This window comes from Triturus cristatus, chromosome 7 (assembly GCF_964204655.1).
Source record: "Triturus cristatus chromosome 7, aTriCri1.1, whole genome shotgun sequence".
NCBI classification, from domain to species: domain Eukaryota; kingdom Metazoa; phylum Chordata; class Amphibia; order Caudata; family Salamandridae; genus Triturus; species Triturus cristatus.
In genome coordinates this window covers 257,539,198-257,557,749 of record NC_140590.1, presented here as the reverse complement: position 1 = coordinate 257,557,749, position 18,552 = coordinate 257,539,198, and the positions used below count along the sequence as shown (strand labels likewise).

The window sequence follows — 18,552 nt, the reverse complement described above, 5'->3', positions numbered from 1 at the left end:
TCTAGCTCGAAACAGAATTTCCTGCAACAAACATTCAAGCACAAATACCCTCAGCAACTTGAGGACATGTGCATCTCTCTCTGACTGTCTATTAACTACCTGCACCACAGCCATGTTGTCCACTCTAAAAAGTACCTTCCTGTCTTGTAACCAGGCACACCACAGTGTAACAGCCACCACTAATGGGAAAAACTCAAGAAATGCAATGCTACATCCTCCATTCTTCCAGTCATCCGGCAAATTCTTCCGCACACCAGTACCCCAGCCAATATAAACCAAAGCCTATGCTGCCTGAGGCATCTGAAAAAAATCTGCACGTCCCAGTCTTGTGATGCGCACATCGCAATGCCATTGAATGAGTCAAAACAAATCCTCCACATCCGTAGATCTGCCTTAACCCCCACAGAAACCTAACATAATGGTGTGGTAATGACAGCCCAGCCAGTGCTTAAGTCGAACCTTCTGCAGAAAGTCCTACCCGCCCGCACCACCCTACATGCAAAATGTAGGTGTCCCAAGAGCACTTGTACCTCCCTGACCATGACTTTTGTTTTTGCCAACATGTGTCTAATAGCACCTGCATGCCCAACCTCTTCTCTTGTGGAAAGAGCACTATCATTGCCACTGCATCCAATTCGATTCCGAGAAAGAAAATGGTGGTCACTGGACCCACAGTTTTTTACAGGCCAGAGGGACCCCCACGTCCACCATGAGCTCCTGAAAACTAGCCGGCATCCGCTTGCAGTCCGCGGAACCGGAGTCTGTGAAAATGTAAAGTTCTTGTGACCTGTTCTCTGTACGAAAAGCCATTGCAGGAATGTACTGAAACACTCAAAAAGGGCACATGGAATTGAGCATCCCATCGAGAGGGCTTAATCCACATACCAGGACGCCTTAAATTGGATACCTAGCAATTGAAAATCCTCTGGGTGTACCAGTTACAAGCGGAATGCTGATTTTATATCAAATTTTGCCATTAAGGCTCCCGGCTGAGCTTGTTCCACCATTGCCATAGCCACGTCTACTGAGGAGCAAGACAATGAGGCAAAGCCATCCTCAATAAAATCATTAACTGATTGGTCATCAGGCCATGACAAGTGTTGTATGAGCCAGAATTGCCCCCCCTCCTTCTTGCGCACTACCCCTATGGGGGAAATGATCAAACTCTCCAAAGACCAAGCATCAAAAGGCCCAACCATCCTCCCTTCCCGCACTTCTTTAGCTAGCTCCTCCTGCACCACTTGTGGATGTGATTTCACTGACTTCAGAATCTCTGCCCACCGCCACGCTCTCGGTCCCGTGTACCCCAACCTGAAGCCCCATGTAAACCCATCCCGTAAGGTACGTGTATCCTCCCTGTTCAGGTAAATCCAAACCAAAACGCATGCCTGTCTAGCTTAACAAGAGTACGAGCCTTCCCTTGAGGTACTTGTGCCTCCTACCCCCCGTAGCTACCCCCATCGAACCTTCCTGCTCCCCTTGAATTATTTTGCCAGTGCAAGGCCTCCATGCTGAGATCCTGATGCCCCCCAACACCCGGTGTTCCAGTAGCAGTTAACTTAGCACTTAGAGCATTCGTGCCAGAATCTACAATATTCCCATGTGCACATGCCCTTATTGAAATCCCAACATGCCCCTTGTTGCCCTCCCAGGCCTTTACTGGAGTTACCCACCCCTCCCTGAGTGGGACGGGACTGAATGGGATGGTAAACGTTTGGCAAACCACTGGCCGTGTATATAGACTTGCCAAATTTTGCTGACCCCCACCGTCTGCTACCATAGGTCTGTGTCCAATTCCGCCAATTGTGCTTTGGGGTCGCTTGCCATGCATGCCCGGAACTCCTCGTCATACTGTGCCAAGGCATTACCTCCAAAGGATATCTGTGCCTTGCATATAACATCCATATATTTGAATAAAGCTACGCTCGTCTCCGGATATTTTTCACAATTCACTATGGCATATATGGAACGCCTCCGTCCAGTTTTCAATGGTCATGGGTACCCTCTGACTTTTGGCCAATTCATACCCCACCTCTTTTGAGCCTTCCTTTGCTCTGAGTTCTCTATGTAGAGTTTAACTATTTCTACGTATTCCCCCTTCCAAATGCGCTCTTTAGTTGCCAACATTAAGTGTACCCCCAATGGCTTAGTAACCCCCATATATGGGGGCTAATATATCTTCAGCTCCTTACTCTCTTTCCCTACTGTTTCCTCTGCCTTCTGTTTGTCCCCCTGTTTGTCATCTTCCCCTACCTTTGTAAACGCTTCTCTGCCCTTCATCGACGCTGTGCTCGTCTTCGAAGCTGACGTCAGCCGTGTATCTACCCCTTCACTTTTTGCTTCTTCTGTACTGACCTCTGTGTCCTTAACATACTTACCATTATTCAATCTTGCCTCCTGTTTCTATTCACACCCTGCAACCACCACGTTGACACCATCATTGGACCCTGTACCTCACTTGTGGTCTGACCATAAAGAAGGTGCGTGCTCTGAAGCCTGCCACCTTGCCAATGTATATGTCGTTCATGCTTTTGGATTGTCCTTTGGGCGTCCCTGATCCCGGAAAGGAACCTGAAAAACAGCACAAGACATGGGATTAGAAGAACCCCCTCACATGCACCATTTGCGTGACCAGGACATCCTGTCCATCTGTATCCACAATCTCTCCTTCCTCGAGACTGTCATCTCCATAATTCAACGCTTTATGGCGCTATGTGTGACCAGCAGGCTCGCTTACCATTGTGGCCACAACTTGTGGCTCTTGGTGCCCAAATACAGAGCTAAACTCCATCAATCCCTGAGGGGCCATACTGAACGCACTCAGGCGTTCTACCGATGTAGGCCGCCTGGCCCCTTGCTGGTCCCAGTGTGGAGTTTCTCCCTTCCTCTCCTGCGTGCGCCATGGTGAGTCCTCCCTAGACCTTTGTGTGCCATGTGCCACTGGGTCCCACAATTCAGTCCAGCTGGCCAAGCCTTCTCTCCCCCGTGGGTGTACGAGCCGCACTGTGCTCTTCTGGGTGTGTTACCTGTCGCGGACCAGGAAAGAGGACAATTGGCCCGGTGTGCAGCGCTCAGACTGCTCCTGGTCCCCTGCCTTCTGTAGAAACTGCACTGAACGGTTGCTCTTTCTACTTGTCTGGCCCCATGTACTCTGTCTGACATAAAACATGTGGGGCTTTGGGGGGAACAGCCCCCACTCCACCTCTGACCCTTCCCCATCGCTCCACTCGAGCATGGCTGCCACTATTGCAGAAGCCCTGCCCGGCCATCGGCGTGGCAGCACCCCCTCGAAGAGGCCCTGGAGGACGCTATGCCCACCCCAATCCACCTGCTTTGAATCGGTGGCCGCATGCAACCTGCATTCTGTCTGAAAACCTGAGGCCTGCTCCCCACCCAACTTTCAGTATCCCTCCTACCAGGGGACCCAGCTCTGTCATTGTCCCCAGTCCTTCTATCCCCAAACAGGTCCTGGCTAACCCCACCCTACTCCCCACTGTCCCCTCCTTCACCTGTCTCCACTTCATCCCCATTGCCTAGCAACTCTAGCCCCTCATATGGCAGCAAGAGAGCTCGAACCCCATCCCCAGCCCCAACTCTCTATAGGTCAATGCCCCCAGACTGGCCCTGTGCACCCCCCCTTCTGGAAAACTCTCCACCCCCTGTGCAAATAGCTCTGGGGGTGCTATGCACCTACCCACAATTGCTGAGCTGCCTGTTTGAGGCTTTGTGCCCCTACCCCGGGGGTCTTTTCCCATCTTGCTAGCTGCTCTGCTGGGAGCTCCCCCTGCTCCTGGCATCTAGACCAGAGGTCTTCAAACTTTCTGATGCCAAGACCCCCCGTTAAAAACATTTAGGCGTAAGGACCCCCTCCTGACGAACATTTCTAGAGCTTGAGCCTCCTCATTATTGCTAACTATTGACAACCATAAAAACCTCCAATTCCCACAGCAAATCATTTATACATTGGGGAAATAAATTAAACTGTGTTTAGCAAACCAAAGGTCAGTAGTTGGGGGCATGGGCAAAGGTGTGGCTAAAAACAAAGGGCCTCATTTATGAGGCACTGGCGTAGGGCAGCGCCACAAGTCTTCTTGCAGCGCTGCCCTACGACAATGTGAAAGGGCAGGAATGCAATGCACCTTATTTATGAAATTTCCCCCTATGTTGGCACACAAATTGCTGCCTAGCGCCAACATAGGCCGGATGTTTTTTGTGCAGGAAGGGGCACCATCCTGCACAAAAACAACCCTGAGAGGGGTTTTTCTCTTTCCATGTGTGCTGCAGAATGCAGCACACATGGAAAGAGGAAAAAACGAGGAGAAATGAAAACATTTCCCCTCGTTACGCCTACTGTGGGACGGCATAAGGTTTGGCACTGCCCCAGGTTTACATGGTTTTGTAAATCTGGGGCAGCGTCAAAATCCATGGGCGTTGTATGGGAACACCCACTGCAACGCCTATGGAATGCCTACTTGACATAGAGTAAGGCAACGCAGCGACTTGCGCTGTTTTGTCTTACTCCATGTCTATGAGGCCATGCAAAGCCACGCAGGGAGACTTTGCCTCGCCTCATAGATATGATTGAGATGCTAGTGCCGCAGAACATCAAAAAATTGACGCTTCAGTGGCGCAAGCCTCTCAGAAATCAGCCCTAAAATATTTTGTTCATTTTAGGTCTTTCACCATCAGGTAGCTACATATTAAATAATGGGTAGCTTAAATGAAAAATAAATTTAAAAAGTTGTTACTCTGTGGGAAATACACTATACAGTACATCATTGACCTCTATTATTTAATGCACTGCATAGGTCTGTGTGTAACCAGAGAGCCACATAATTAAAATTGGTTGGTGCAGTGGAAAATAGTGACTTGTGTATTTTTAGTGCTTTGAGGTCACAGACTGTGACAGAAAGCACTGTGGATGTGTAAGTCATCATTTTATACTTGCTTCCAAAATGTAGATTAGTGTAATATCAGACTGTAAGTAATGCATTTTTGTTTGCATAACTGTCCCTTCAGCACCTTTTCAGGGGTTCTAATCGCTGTGTTAATACAGTTATCGTTAAAAGCATACACTTCACAGCGCAGTTGCTAACCACCACACAAAAAAACACATCTTTGCCATCACAACTCTTGAAGTGATTCGAGCAATTAAAGCCAGAACCACTCCCAAGCATCCTATACAATTGAAGATTAACTCCTAGGGTACATTTGCACTTCATTCAGGCAAGCAGGATACCCTGGCATGAAGGCTTAGTTTAAGGATTGTTGTACCTGTCTGCTGGGCCTCTTAGTTTTGCAGCACATGACACTCAATTCATGTCATTTTAACGAGTGCACACTCAATTCATGTCATTTTAACGAGTGCGGTTGTGTTTGTCCAAAAGGAAGAGCACGCTTTGAATTCCGGGAAGAAGTTAGGCCTGGAAAAGCGCGACCCCCTTCCCAGGACTCCAGGCCCCCCCTTGGGGTCGCGCCCCACAGATTGAAGACCTCTGATCTAGATGATAAGCTGCTTATGCCTGCGGCCCCTCCCATGTCCCACCCCTCCTTCCCCATGACAATGAGACCGCACCGTGCGCTCGCATGCGGCCTCTTAAACTCACCTGCGCCAGTGCTGGGCCCAAAGGCAGCGAGCATGCCAGAATGGCAGCTGCCACCCCGCTAGAAGCCCGCCTGGGAGGCCGTGCTGACTGCGTGGCTGCAATGCCATCGGCTAAAAGATCCAAACGCCCGGCCTCAGACAGCAGTCGGAGCACTTCCCGCACGCATTCCTCGTCCATTGCAGTGACGGTGATGTGAGACTCCTAATAGAGGGGGCAAGCTACCGCATCACACAAGAGCAAGCGTCCAATCGCTAACGGGCAGGAAAAACTAATCTAAGCAAAAATCTGATGCTGAAAAAAAATGACTAGAAAAATGACACTGCACTAGCCTGGGCTTCCACTGTGTACACCTACAACAAAATGGTGGGTGGCAGCCCAAAATGGATGACTATATATCCCTAGGGGTACATCTTTTACCAAATGTAGTCCAAAGCACTCAGTCAACTAGACTGCGCCCTTCTTTCCCCCAATAGCCCTGGGAGACAGACCTTCCAGCTGTCTACTGTCCCCCTAACCCTGATTATAAGATCACGCTAAACTCTACTCGTCATTACAAAGAAAATAGAATAAACCATTCATATAATGCAAAACAATAGCCCAGAGAAATACATTTCATAGAGTGGAGCCACCCACCTTCAGCTTGATTAGTTATTACTGTTATCAATTTGTACTTGTATGACCCACAGTCTGCCAATAATATGTCATTGCAGTCTCTTTTCGTTAGCCTGGTTGAACATTACAGTGGGTTCCGGCACCTGTTTCGGTTTTGTGAGCAAGGTGACTGTATCAGTTTTAATGAAATGTGAGGTTTTATTGGTGGGCGAGACTGGCCTGCTGCACCACACTGGTTGGCGGGTGCTCATAATTGTATATATGTTCTAAGTAGCTGATAGGATCAAGTGGTGCTAGAGGTATCAATAGGTAGTTAGTCACATATTTGGGCTATGTTACATGCATGTCCAGAGTTTTGTTTTAAGGCATGCTGTTGTATGGTGGTGTATTGTGTCATGTTTTTGGTAACTGCAAGAAATTAGATTATTATTTAGGGTGGGCAACTGCCCACCTCAACGAATACCCAATCTCTTGTGACGGTGAGCCCGTAAAGTTATAAAATTAACCACAATTCACCCCCCGCAACCCGCAGTAACTACGGCACGGAGCAGACAGGCATAACCTAGGGCATGTAAAGTATTTATGCAGTATCAAAACAGTAATAAAGTCAAAATGCAACAAAATAAAAATTGCAAACCAAATTGGATAAAATAGAACAAAATGTATTAAAGAAAATATACACCAAAACAACAAAAATCCAATAAGGGGAACCAGAGTGATTTTATAAAGTGTTAAGTAGAAACACTGCTAAAAAGCACCATGCACCAATGCGAGCCTATGGTTGCGGTAGATCAGGACCTGGGCGCAATTTCAGGCTAACTGGAATGGAGCGCGGTCATATACACCAATCTAGTTTACCCAGGTCAAAGATTTTTCCTTCTTGCTTAGTCTTTTAAATCCCACCTTTTCAAATGTTTCTGAAGCTGCTCCTATAAGTCACTTCTTATGCTCCCAGGACCTCAGGGGCAGCATTTAGGGACCAGGACTCTCTTCAGCACAGAGACCAACATCAAGGAGTAGTCCAAGTGCAGTTGCTCCTGGTGAGCTGGGCACCCAGGGCAAAGGCCTTTTGCAGCTTGTGCTATCCCTGTAGCCACACAGGAGACCAGCCAACGGAACCTTGGAGGCTACTTCTTTGCCCTGGGTACAAGAGGGGGGAAAGTCCAGTCCCTCAGGGCTAGTCTTTTGTCACAGACAGCAGGGCCAGTCTTCTTTTGTTCCTCTGCAGATCCAGAAAGTGTCTGCCCAGGTGCCTTGGGGTGACACATTTATGACGGGCAACTGCTGGGAGGTGGGGTGACTCCTCCACTTTTTCAGTAATTCCCGTTGTCCTACTGCAAACAGGCCTAAAAATGCCATGACTCACGGCATTTTGAAAGTGGTGAAATTCTTCTGCCACACTAAACTTGGACTCTGAGGGTTGTGGGTGTGTTTTGGAGTGAACTATGGTAATCACTAGTGTCCTTCCACATGTAAAACTAAGACCCAGTTTGAAGCAGGCACTGAATCCACAACAAACCCACAAACAGAAGTCTGGTAGGGCAAAAGTAGGGTTCTGCAGCAACCAGACAGGGTATACACACAAATTGTCCCGGCATCCTGTTCTCTCCCTTTCCAGTACACCAAAGTTTTACAAGTGGCTCGACAGACCTGTCCGACAGGCTTTGACATTATGGTGTGAACAGAATGCCCACAGCGCCCACCCTGCATATTTTATTGAGCTCAGAGGAGTTATCTCTGCCCAGTCAGGTCAGCCTATTGCATACTCCTGGTAGGAGTTTGACACCTTTTTCACACCTCTTCATTAGTTGAGCACAGGCTTGCAGTTGCTGGAGAGTTAATGCAAATTAGTAACCAGGAAATCTGGTTAGGGAAAAGGTAACTTTTTAAAAGTTACTTTTCCTTAATATTTATTTAAAATCCTACTTCACTGTTGAATTGGGTTTTAAATACCTACTAAGACAATTGTCTAATTATTTATCGAGGTGGTCTTATTCCCCATATTTTAATCAGATTTTCTACACAGGACATCTAGTCCTGCCACAGCGAATATAGCTTAAAGAGCCACGTGACTGTAGGAACACGATAATATTAATTTCCTACCTGTCCCACTTCTAAATACCATGCGTCGTCTTTTAGGATACAAGGGCAACATAGGGGTGAATCAATAATATTTTTTAAAAGCTCTTTACCTGTCAAAAAGTATTATTTTGCCAGGTCACATTGCAGGTTTTGCACTTTAGCAGTCAGGCTCTACCGGGTAAGCCTGTAGCCATGTTTTCACTGCCACTGTAGTCCACCCATACCATTTAACTTCCAGGCACTGGAGGCACTTTCTACACCATACAACAAGGGACTTACATGTTAAGTTAAATGTGCCAATCAGGAATAAGCCAATTTAACCAGGTTTAGAGGGAGAGCATAGGTACTTTGCTTTTGGTTAGAAGCGGTATAGTGCACAGAGTTTAAAACCAGCAAAAATAGGGTCCAGCAAAAATAAAAACAAACTGGGATAACCTAGCAAAAAAGCCAGATGTTCTACAGTTACTGTTGTGAGTTGTTCTCAATAGTATGGATGATTTGACTCAGAGCAGGGGGCATATTTACAAGCCCCTTTGAGTTGTTTTTGCACCACGCAACGTGGTGCAAGAGCGACGCAAATTAAATGGAGATTTTTGAAGCCACGCAAGGCCACCTTGCGTAGCCCAGCATGGCTTCATAAATCTTGAGTAATGCAACAAATTTCTGTGTTAAATTACTATGTGCCAGGGAGGCATTTCCATGGGCGTTGTGTGGGTGTTCCCACACGACATCCATGCATTCTGACACATTCCCAGATTTACCAGAAGTGGTAACCTTGGGAATAAGCCACAAATCTACACCTCGCAGGGGAGGGATTACAAAGAGGAATATGTTTATTTCTCCTTCTTTTTCCTCTTCAGTACACACAGTAAGGGGAAACAGCCTCAGGGGATTGTTTTTGTGCAGGAAGGTGCCCCTTCCTGCAAACAAACAATCCACCTCACAACACAGACACCCTTTCACCAAGGTGCAAGGGTGCCTGCGTTGGTACTAGGCAGGCAAAAGGGCACTAGTGCAGGGGAAAAGACAGGAATGCGCCATATTAGCTTAAATATGGCACATTCCTACCCTATGTCTGTCATGAAATGCAGCGCAGCAAGGTGACCTGCTGCGCTGCACTGCATGACTTGGCCTTAACTATGGCCCCAAGTTTGGTTCTACAGCAGCACTGTGTCAGGTTCCGGATGCCGATCTGGCGTATGTTGACAATGAGGAGACTGAAAAGCCCTGCCCTTGGCTCTTCTTGTCTGCCAGAGATGAGGGCGACCCCTTCTAGTAGGCATGATACAGCAGAAACTAGGTAGCGCCAGCAGATAGTGCCTTCAGGAAGCAGCCCCAGAAGGAGGAAAACGTCCAAGGGCAAAAAAGCTCCAGCTGTCAGCAAGAATCCAGTGGTGGAAGATCAGGGCGGAACAGGAGGCACGTAAGCAGGAGAAGAAGCTGAAAGCACTGGAAACCAAAACTCAGGAAAAAACTGAGACCTCTGGGCAGGAATCAGGAGCGAGGAAGCACACCTAAGACTAGGAAGCATTGCAATGTAAAGGAGGAAGGACAGGCTCCCTTATATGCTCAAGAAAATAGGAAATTACGTCAAAAACAGGCGTCATCATATTAGATTGGGAAAACAATTGCTAGGTGAAGAAGGCAGGGTGTCCATCTTAGATTGGACGGGATAAATTCTGTACAGGGCATTCTGGTACCCAGAATTCTCCAGAAAATTAGGATATGTTAATGGCTGCACCCAAGCATGGCACCACCTGAAAGAAGAATGGCAGCATGGGATGTTATACTGGTGGGCCGGCCGCCTACAGGTAAGTTTAAGCAGGCAACGCGGTGGCCAAACGGCCTCTCACCGCTCTGAGCTGCACTTGCGCCGCTGTGGGCACCGCCCACCCGCGGCGGCCTCGGAAAGCCACACCGGACTGGTGCCAGCGGCGTCGTACCCTGTGGTTGCTTATTGGGGGATTATACTATCTAGACAACATTTTTATCATTTTATAATCTACATTAAGTTATAGGTTGATCTATTATGAGGAACACGAAGGTAGAGATCAATATCTAGATTTATGTGTTCATAGAGTACACACTATAAAATGTAACTGCTTCTAACTGTTCCAGAAATTGGCGTACATGTCACGTTAAAGTGATGCCTCGCCCCAGTGGGAGAGTACATCATATATTAATGCATTCATTTTAATGAAGCATGGCATACACAGAGGTTAGCATCGTAGTTTCAACACATTTAAGCTGATTGCACGGCATGGCAGGGGTGGATTCGAACGTGGATATTCAGTTGACTCTGAATTGGATAAGGCTAGTAATGTTGCGCACAGTGCTGGCTTAAGCGCTGGTGATGCCTGGTGCTATAATCGGCTAAACACAGCACCCACCCAGGTCAGTGCCCCATCCACGTCAGTGCCCAGTGCGACCACACCTGTCACACCGTCCTAAAGCCGGCCTTGGTTGGTTGTACATGTACAGGGGAGTGCTTTCCAGAGATGGGGGGCTCTCATGGAAGCTGTGATGTGGTAGACTGTGTGGATTGCAGAGAGAACGGTGGTGCTGGATGTTGCCCCTCAAGTTATTAGGACAGATCTTCCATGGCATTTGTAGTCGAGGCTCAAAGGAGTCAATGGAACAATGCTTAATTTGAGCCGGTGGTTTCCAGTGCTCAGCACTGGCACTTAATTGTCAACACCAGAGCTTGTGACAGTCTGCCACAAGGTGGTGCTGTCTGTCTAATTTAGAGATGACCAAAGCAACAGTTTCTTATTAATTAAATCTACATTCAAAATGACCATTATCTGCAGCCCAAGCCGTTCTTATATGTTTTGGGGTCTGGATTAGTCCGAATTGTCACACTTTAGGAGTGTAATGGTTAGTAGTTGTGTTGTTACTATCATTGGCAGGGGCAATGTGTGGTGCAAGCTGCAGTGGCCTCCCGTCAAGAGCCCAGGCGCTCTTTTATTTACCAATTAAGGACTGGAATGGAAACCTCTGAGTTTAGAGAAGGCCGCCTGCCTTGTTTCTGCCCAGAGGTAAGGCGTCCAGCCACATCCTGTACTGAGCTTCGCTGGCTGCCTGATCTGCTGCTAGTCTTGTGTAGAGGCCCCTTCTGTAGTCATGGCATGAGCAGAAAAAGGCGTCCACCTTCATGACCAACCATGCAGGTGTTAAAAGAGAGGGCTGATGGGAAAGTATCAGCACTGCTGCATGCTGGTTGATGGATCTGAAACCGACATGCCATATGAGCTCTGGCTCCCTTTAAAAAAAATAAAGATTTTATTGTGTTTTTTTAAACAAAAAGAAGCACAATAACAAAAAATAATATTGGTTGCATCATTGTCCATCTGTTATGCATGCATTCATATCAAGAGTGTTTTTCATTACTGTCAACTGCAACACGATTCATGTCCCTCCCATACAATTTTCTGTTCAGTTCAATACTCTTTATTTTGGCAAACTGACATAAAAGGGAAACATTAATACGGAATGATAAAAACAATTCAAATCATTATGATCATATTAAAATTCAATAGAAATATAAAAAATAGACTTAAAAACATCAGACAAAAGCAAATGAAAGCAGATAGGTACAGAAAGCATTAAAACACAATTCTTTACCTTGTAAATGAATATTTGAGAAACACAAACTAACACAAAGGGAATAACTACAGATAAGATACTTGTCAGGGTGTCATCCCAGTGGCCCGACATACATTGCCCAGTTAATGTGTGGAGCACTCGACAGCATCATCCAAAGATACTGAAAGAAATGTCCTCCTAGTTGGCCACATTGCAAGTAGGTACCTTGAACCTGCGAAGACCATGGGTTTACTAGAGTCTGATTGTAAGATTCTGTGTGCCAGCTCGAGCTGAGGAAAGCCACGGTTCCTGCAGACAGGGATCAGCTATTTTGCCCCGACCCTTCTATACACGGGGCAGAAAAAACTGCATGTGAGGCACTTCACCGGATGGTTTCCATACTTTGTATTGGAGTCAGTGTGGCGTGTGAATGCATGTCTTCCGACTCCTTTCGGTAGTTCTCGGTTAGTACATCCTACTTCAAGGACTGGGGCTCTCTTTTACAACATGTGAATATTTTCCATTCCCAGGTTCCCAAACAGAGTTTCACTGTATCTTTCCAGCGGAAGGAAGGGCCCGATTCACAGACTAACTTAAGACAAAATCCTAAACTTACGACCATTTTGGTATTCACAGAAGGCACTTACTCATTTTGGTATTCATAGAAGGCACTTACTCATTTCGGTATTCACAGAAGTTAGGAGTCCTAACTTTAGGACTCCTAAATGCCTTCTGTGAATACCGAAAGTCTTAAAATTAGGATTTTTCTCAGTTTAGTAGTAGTATAGTTAGGACTGCTAACTTTAGGACTCCTAAATGCCTTCTGTGAATACCGAAAGTCTTAAAATTAGCATTTTTCTCAATTTAGTAGTAGTAAAGTTAGGACTCCTAACTTTAGGACTCCTAAATGCCTTCTGTGAATACCGAAAGCCTTAAAATTAGGATTTTTCTCAGTTTAGTAGTAGTAAAGTTAGGAGTCCTAACTTTAGAACTCCTATACTGAGAAAAATCCTAATTTAAAGACTTTCGGTATTCACAGAAGGCATTTAGGAGTCCTAAAGTTAGGAGTCCTAACTTTCGGTATTCACAGAAGGCATTTAGGAGTCCTAAAGTTAGGACTCCTAACTTCTGTGAATACCGAAATGAGTAAGTGCCTTCTGTGAATACCAAAATGAGTAAGTGCCTTCTGTGAATACCAAAATGGTAGTAAGTTTAGGATTTTGTCTTAAGTTAGTTCTGTGAATCGGGCCCGAAGAGTTGCACTTACACTGTGTGAGGAAGTGTTAAGTGTGCCTTCATTTGTTTATGTGTTCCAACCAGCCCACTCCACATGAAATTCTGGCGCACAGAGAGAAAGCCCTAAGGCCCAACCAGCATGTTGTGGGAGCTTTTTCAGGAGTTCCAGTGCAGACAGGGGTTACTGAGCTCAGCTTGTGACATTCCAAGCCTTTTACTGCTGATGTGCTGGGGCTTTACCCTACTGTTTGGCCAAAAACTGAGCATCAGGTCCACACCCTTAGGCACTTGGGCCTCTGGGTAGCGACGTCGAGCAGTTCATCCTTACTGAGCAAGTGACATGGGGTTAGACACTCAGCACTCAATGGAACACCCAATATCAATCAATAAATCAATGTCCAGCCTATGCTTTACTTTTACATTAAAAAGTACTTCTGACATACAACACAATACAGTACATAACCACCAGAGGGGATTTCAATTGGTGCACCGCTGCAGACGGTGTGTGACCTTGCACAGTCCATCGAGCAGGGATGACGTTGACTTTGCCTGGTCAGGTGAGTGTCACCAGCACCAGTACTTGTTCTGGAGAGTCCATGCTCAGGTCACCATCCTCATTGTCGTACCATTGAACCTTTCTCTCTTTGTTGGCTCTTTCTCGGGCCCAGACAAAAGCTCCCACCTAAACAAGGTAGGAAGCCACCCTGCGTCTCATGTAGTTGCAAGGCATTGATCGATGTATTCTCTGAGAACGGGGGGTACAAGCCTTCTTGGTGCAGTACCTACTCCGGCACTCAGGTTCATCAGCTGGGACCACTGAATGTGGCCATCGTTCTTAGCCCCACATGCATCTAGGCACTTTGGTCCTTTGAAAAGGGAAAGCCTACAAAGCACTTAGTCAGTTTCCAGGAGTGGGCAAGAAACCAGTTCTAAGACTGCTTTCAGGCAGTTCTTGGTTTTCGCCTATTCTTCCCAGGAATCATAGTCTGTCTTCATGTGTCAGCAGGAAGGTGGGGTGGAGTTAGGAGTCTCCTGTCAGTGGAAAGTCAGAACAAGGGCACCACAGAGGGAGAGGCTGCCCCACTTTGCTAAATGTAAACCGGTGGACATTGCCCTTCCAGGGGATGAAGGAATAGGGTAGGCCACCTGACTTTCCTTGGACTTCTCTGTCTCTTTCCCTCACAACCTCCACAACGTGGTGTCTGTTCCACTACAAAGGACCTTAGACATGCTCTGGAGGAGCCCTGCATTTCCGTCTGGGGCTCTCTCCAAACTCCATCTTAAGCACCACTTTGGTTCAGGAACTCAAAATGGATTCATGCTTAGCCACAGACACGTGTAACAGAAACACTCCCCAATCAACCTCTGTTATCAGTGTTTAATAGAGAGCTTATCACCCGTGAGGGTATCCAGGCGCTCTGTAGCAGGTGTGTGAGGCCAGCCTTCTATACACGGAAATTACACATACACAAGTAGCATCCATGTCTCCCATGCATGGTACAAAGGATCCATTTGTAGGGATCTGGCAGACCAATTAAAAAAAAGTAGCAGAGGCCATTAGGCTATCCTCGCTGGCATGTAAAAAGGCCTGTCCTGCCAGTATAAACCGTGGTGGCCACCCCAGTCAATCCTCAGGAGGCCAGTGAGCTGATGGTAGCCATGCATAGTAAAAAAGAATGGCCATGGTGCGCTCCTCCACCTAACAGAGCCCTGCTCGGGGTAGCAGTCTGTTTCAGAGGACACCCTCGGTGCATGATTGTGGGGTGTGCTGAGGTGAAAAAACATAGGGGCAGATTTATGACGTCTGGCGCATCTCTGCTAATCAGCAGAGATGCGCCAGAAGAGTTGCGACGCATATGCCCACCCGTGCGCCACCATTGATGCACCGCATTTACAATGCGGCGCACCGTGGCACTCGGATGGGCAGATGCGTGACGCATCCCCTGTCGGAAAGGCGGCGGGTTTTGACGCAGCATGGGCTCAAAAGTGACTGAGTGAAATCTTGTAGATTTCACTCAGCCACTTTTAGGAGGCGTTCATGTGACGGAACGCCACCCCTGCACAGGTACGCCTACTGCTGGCGCAGGGTTTTACAATGTGACGCATCTCCCAGATGCGTCATGTTGTAAATACCCCGCAGCATGGCGCAGGATTTGCGCCGCCGCTGCGTCACAAAAGTGACGCAACGGCGGCGGAAATGAGGCGCAATGGGCTCATAAATCTGCCCCCATAGAACCTGCCGTGGGAACTTGAGGCAGGTGTGCATGTACCCCAGAGCCATGCAGGGGACCATACTCCATCCCAACGTATTTCCCTCCCAAGCACAAACATATACATGCAGAAAACTACAGTGCTAGCCACCATGCCCCTCCCATCATCTGCTGCACTGATTCAGAGAAATCTGGTTGCAACTGGTATGTCCACTATTATCCCATCAGGCTACTATTTAGAAAGGGAGAATTTAGGACCAAAACAGGCTTGCGTCCCAGGCAGTCTAGCTTCAGTGCTGCAATACACATTCTGGCCACTTGAGCTGTTACCAGAGTCTGGGGTGGCCTGGCAAATCTTCCTGACTGTGTCCCAGAGCTGACAGCCAGGCACATGCAGTAGCATGTACAGAATGCATGGTGGAACCTTTTTCATCTCTGAGTACCTAGACTTAAAATAAACTAATGTACCCACTGAGCTAGCTTTCATACACTACACATCTGTGACCTATAAGCTAAACCATATACACTACAGCAGGTGCATTAACTCTCTAAGCTATTTTGTAATTTAACCACATGGCAAGAGATTACACACAGATTCCTCCAGTAAGTACATTAAGCACCAGAGCTGTCACGGCAGTACTATACTCAGACTTAAAGGCCAGACAGGTGGTATTTTAAGCCCCTACCCTATCTTAAAATGCATACCGTTTATGAATAATTAAGCAGACCAGCTTTATCTGTTTCCTTCTTGTCATTTTCTCAATGGTAATATTCCAAGTTATAATATATAGTCAGTGCGGGAATTAGAAAAACATTTCCCACATGAACCCACAGATCGGTATTTACTATGCAAAGATGACACCTACCTAACACTTTCGGCCCTGGCACAGACATCATTTCTATTTCTGGCAGGTTGCCGTGCTATCTTCATTCTTCTTCTGCACCTCGGCTTGCTGTCTGTTTTAGTGCCGGGAGACCCTTTCGGGTAGCTGCGCGCTCTACAAGTTTCCTTTAATAATAATAATAATGGCACAGTTCTGACCTTATGAATACACACAAATGGGCTGCCCCTCGATTAAATTCCTACAGTTATCTACAGCGTTCTAACGAGATGCAGCGCCAGTGGGGGCATCTCATAAAAAGTTACGGCCATCACTTAGATTTAGAAGTGCATCCCTGTCTCCAGGTGTATGCCCGCCCTCTATCAAACCAAGTTTTTAGAGGGCGAGGACAGCCGATGATGAAGCATGACACCGGGCCGTGTGTGAGGCCAGTCCGTAACATTTTACAGCCCATTTTTGTGTTTTCATAAGATAGAGGAGGCTGGCTTGCCCCTTGGCCCCGTGCCTCTGGTTCCCACCCTCGGTAACACTGCTGAGGCTAGTGTGTGTGGATTACAGTTCTGTCCTTCCCTTTCTAACCTCTTTGTGATGCCTGCCTCTGACTGCCTTTCTTTTTCTCTCCTTTCCTTCAAGCTCTCGGTTGCACCTACGCCTCGGGTACCCCAACTCTCCATGAGTTCTGTGGTTCCGTTCCATGGGGGTTGATGGAAACCAACCAACGGTGAAGATGCTGAACATACAGAATGCTCTGTGGGGTGGCAGGCAGGGTTGGTACCAGGAGAACTTACTGCCAGCCCAGGGGAATCCAGGTACGTTGCTGATTTGGGCCTGGGAAGAGCTTGGTGGGAGATACTTTAAGAAATGGAATGGATGGTGGACAGAATGAAGAGCGATTGTTTAAATGTACCTCACTGACACCTTGTCTGAGCTGCTAATGACCTCTCTTATTATAATAAAGTACATGTTATATAAAACGTATTGCGCAGATGTGTTATATATTTTACATATGATCATAATGCAAACCAATGGCATTCAATCTAACAACTTTAGAAGGATATAATGCGGAGTTGTCTGTGCTTGAATTTGAAATGTTGACCTGCAGATTACACACCAGTATGAGCAGAGAACACTCACTTCACATTTCACTGAGCTACCGTACCAGCTCTGACCTACTTTATATCCTGTTAGACGTCTCACCGATTGTGAACTAAGATTAAGCAACCACAGATGCAGGATAACCCGCCAGTTCAAGCACTGAGAATAGAAGTAGACAAAACATGTGTGGGTGCGCTCTATCCCTAAAATCTTACACCTCAAAAACCATCTCAATAGCACGAGAGCATGCCCCAAGATAAGGTACAAATCAGCATATCAAAAATATAGTCAATTAAGAAAAGACTGGCCCAACAAGTGAGTTCTAGGGCGGGATTAGAAATATTATACAGGTTTATTATAAACATTCAAGGGATACAATACAAGATAATTAAAAGCTGAAGCTGCTGAATTACATAGGAATAATTTGTCATAACGGCCATCATTACAGCAAGGTGACAAAATTAGGAACAAATTTGAATTCCCAAATGTGCAACAAAATCAGTAAGAAATTGGAAAGCATCCCTAGTAACATAAGAAAGCAATCTGGCATCCCCCAAATTCAAGAGTTAATATAGGAAATTTTCCCCAAGACAAGGATAGAAGGTGCAGATTCATCATGGTGTGAGCAAAAGAAATATATTTTCAACAAATCAGAAACAAGACTTTTGAATTGTCATACAGTCTTACCACTTAAGTACTATCCCGCTACATGAATATAGATTCAGCCCCCTGTGACCTAATATCAACGATAGAAGTCGGAAAGAACTAGTTACATAAACAACAGTGAACTATTACGAATGAATGCAATACCGCATACAGGCAGAAGAACCTTGACAAAATGTTTTAATACTGAAAACAAGCTAGAGAGTCTTCTGTGAGAACAGTGACAATCGGAAGTAAACAAACAAACCTTGCCTACAGTTTAATAAGAATCAACAGTTAAAGGAAATAATGCCCGACGCCTACACCTCCTGCACCTTACCACTAAGATACCATCATGTATAAACATTGTCCTGATGGAGGTCGATTGATTCACATTTTAATATGGAAACAACTTCAATCCCAATTTTTTGTGATGCTAATCAAAATTATTTGAACTTTTATTCTTCACATTAGTTCAAACATGTACAGTAACAAAGAATTTCTCAAAAACAGTAGCTAATGCGTGTTTCGGGGAACAGTCCTCTTTCTCGAGTAAATCAAAATGCTTGTGCTTCATTTGAAAATTATTAAGTATTTCAGTTTTGGCAATGGTTACTTTTAAGGGTTATTTATGTCATTGTT

At 46.3% G+C, this 18,552-nt stretch overlaps 1 protein-coding gene across 1 annotated transcript in view; it reads left to right on the top strand.

The window, feature by feature from the left end:
• Nucleotides 1-18,552, top strand: part of LOC146809341 (paired box protein Pax-6-like) — a 101,649-nt gene that overhangs the window by 58,846 nt on the left and 24,251 nt on the right. The window contains exon 2 of the mRNA XM_085616139.1: nt 16,807-16,982. Coding sequence (XP_085472265.1) covers nt 16,868-16,982 — 115 coding nt within the window. The 5' untranslated portion in view covers nt 16,807-16,867. The remainder of the gene's footprint in view (nt 1-16,806; nt 16,983-18,552) is intronic.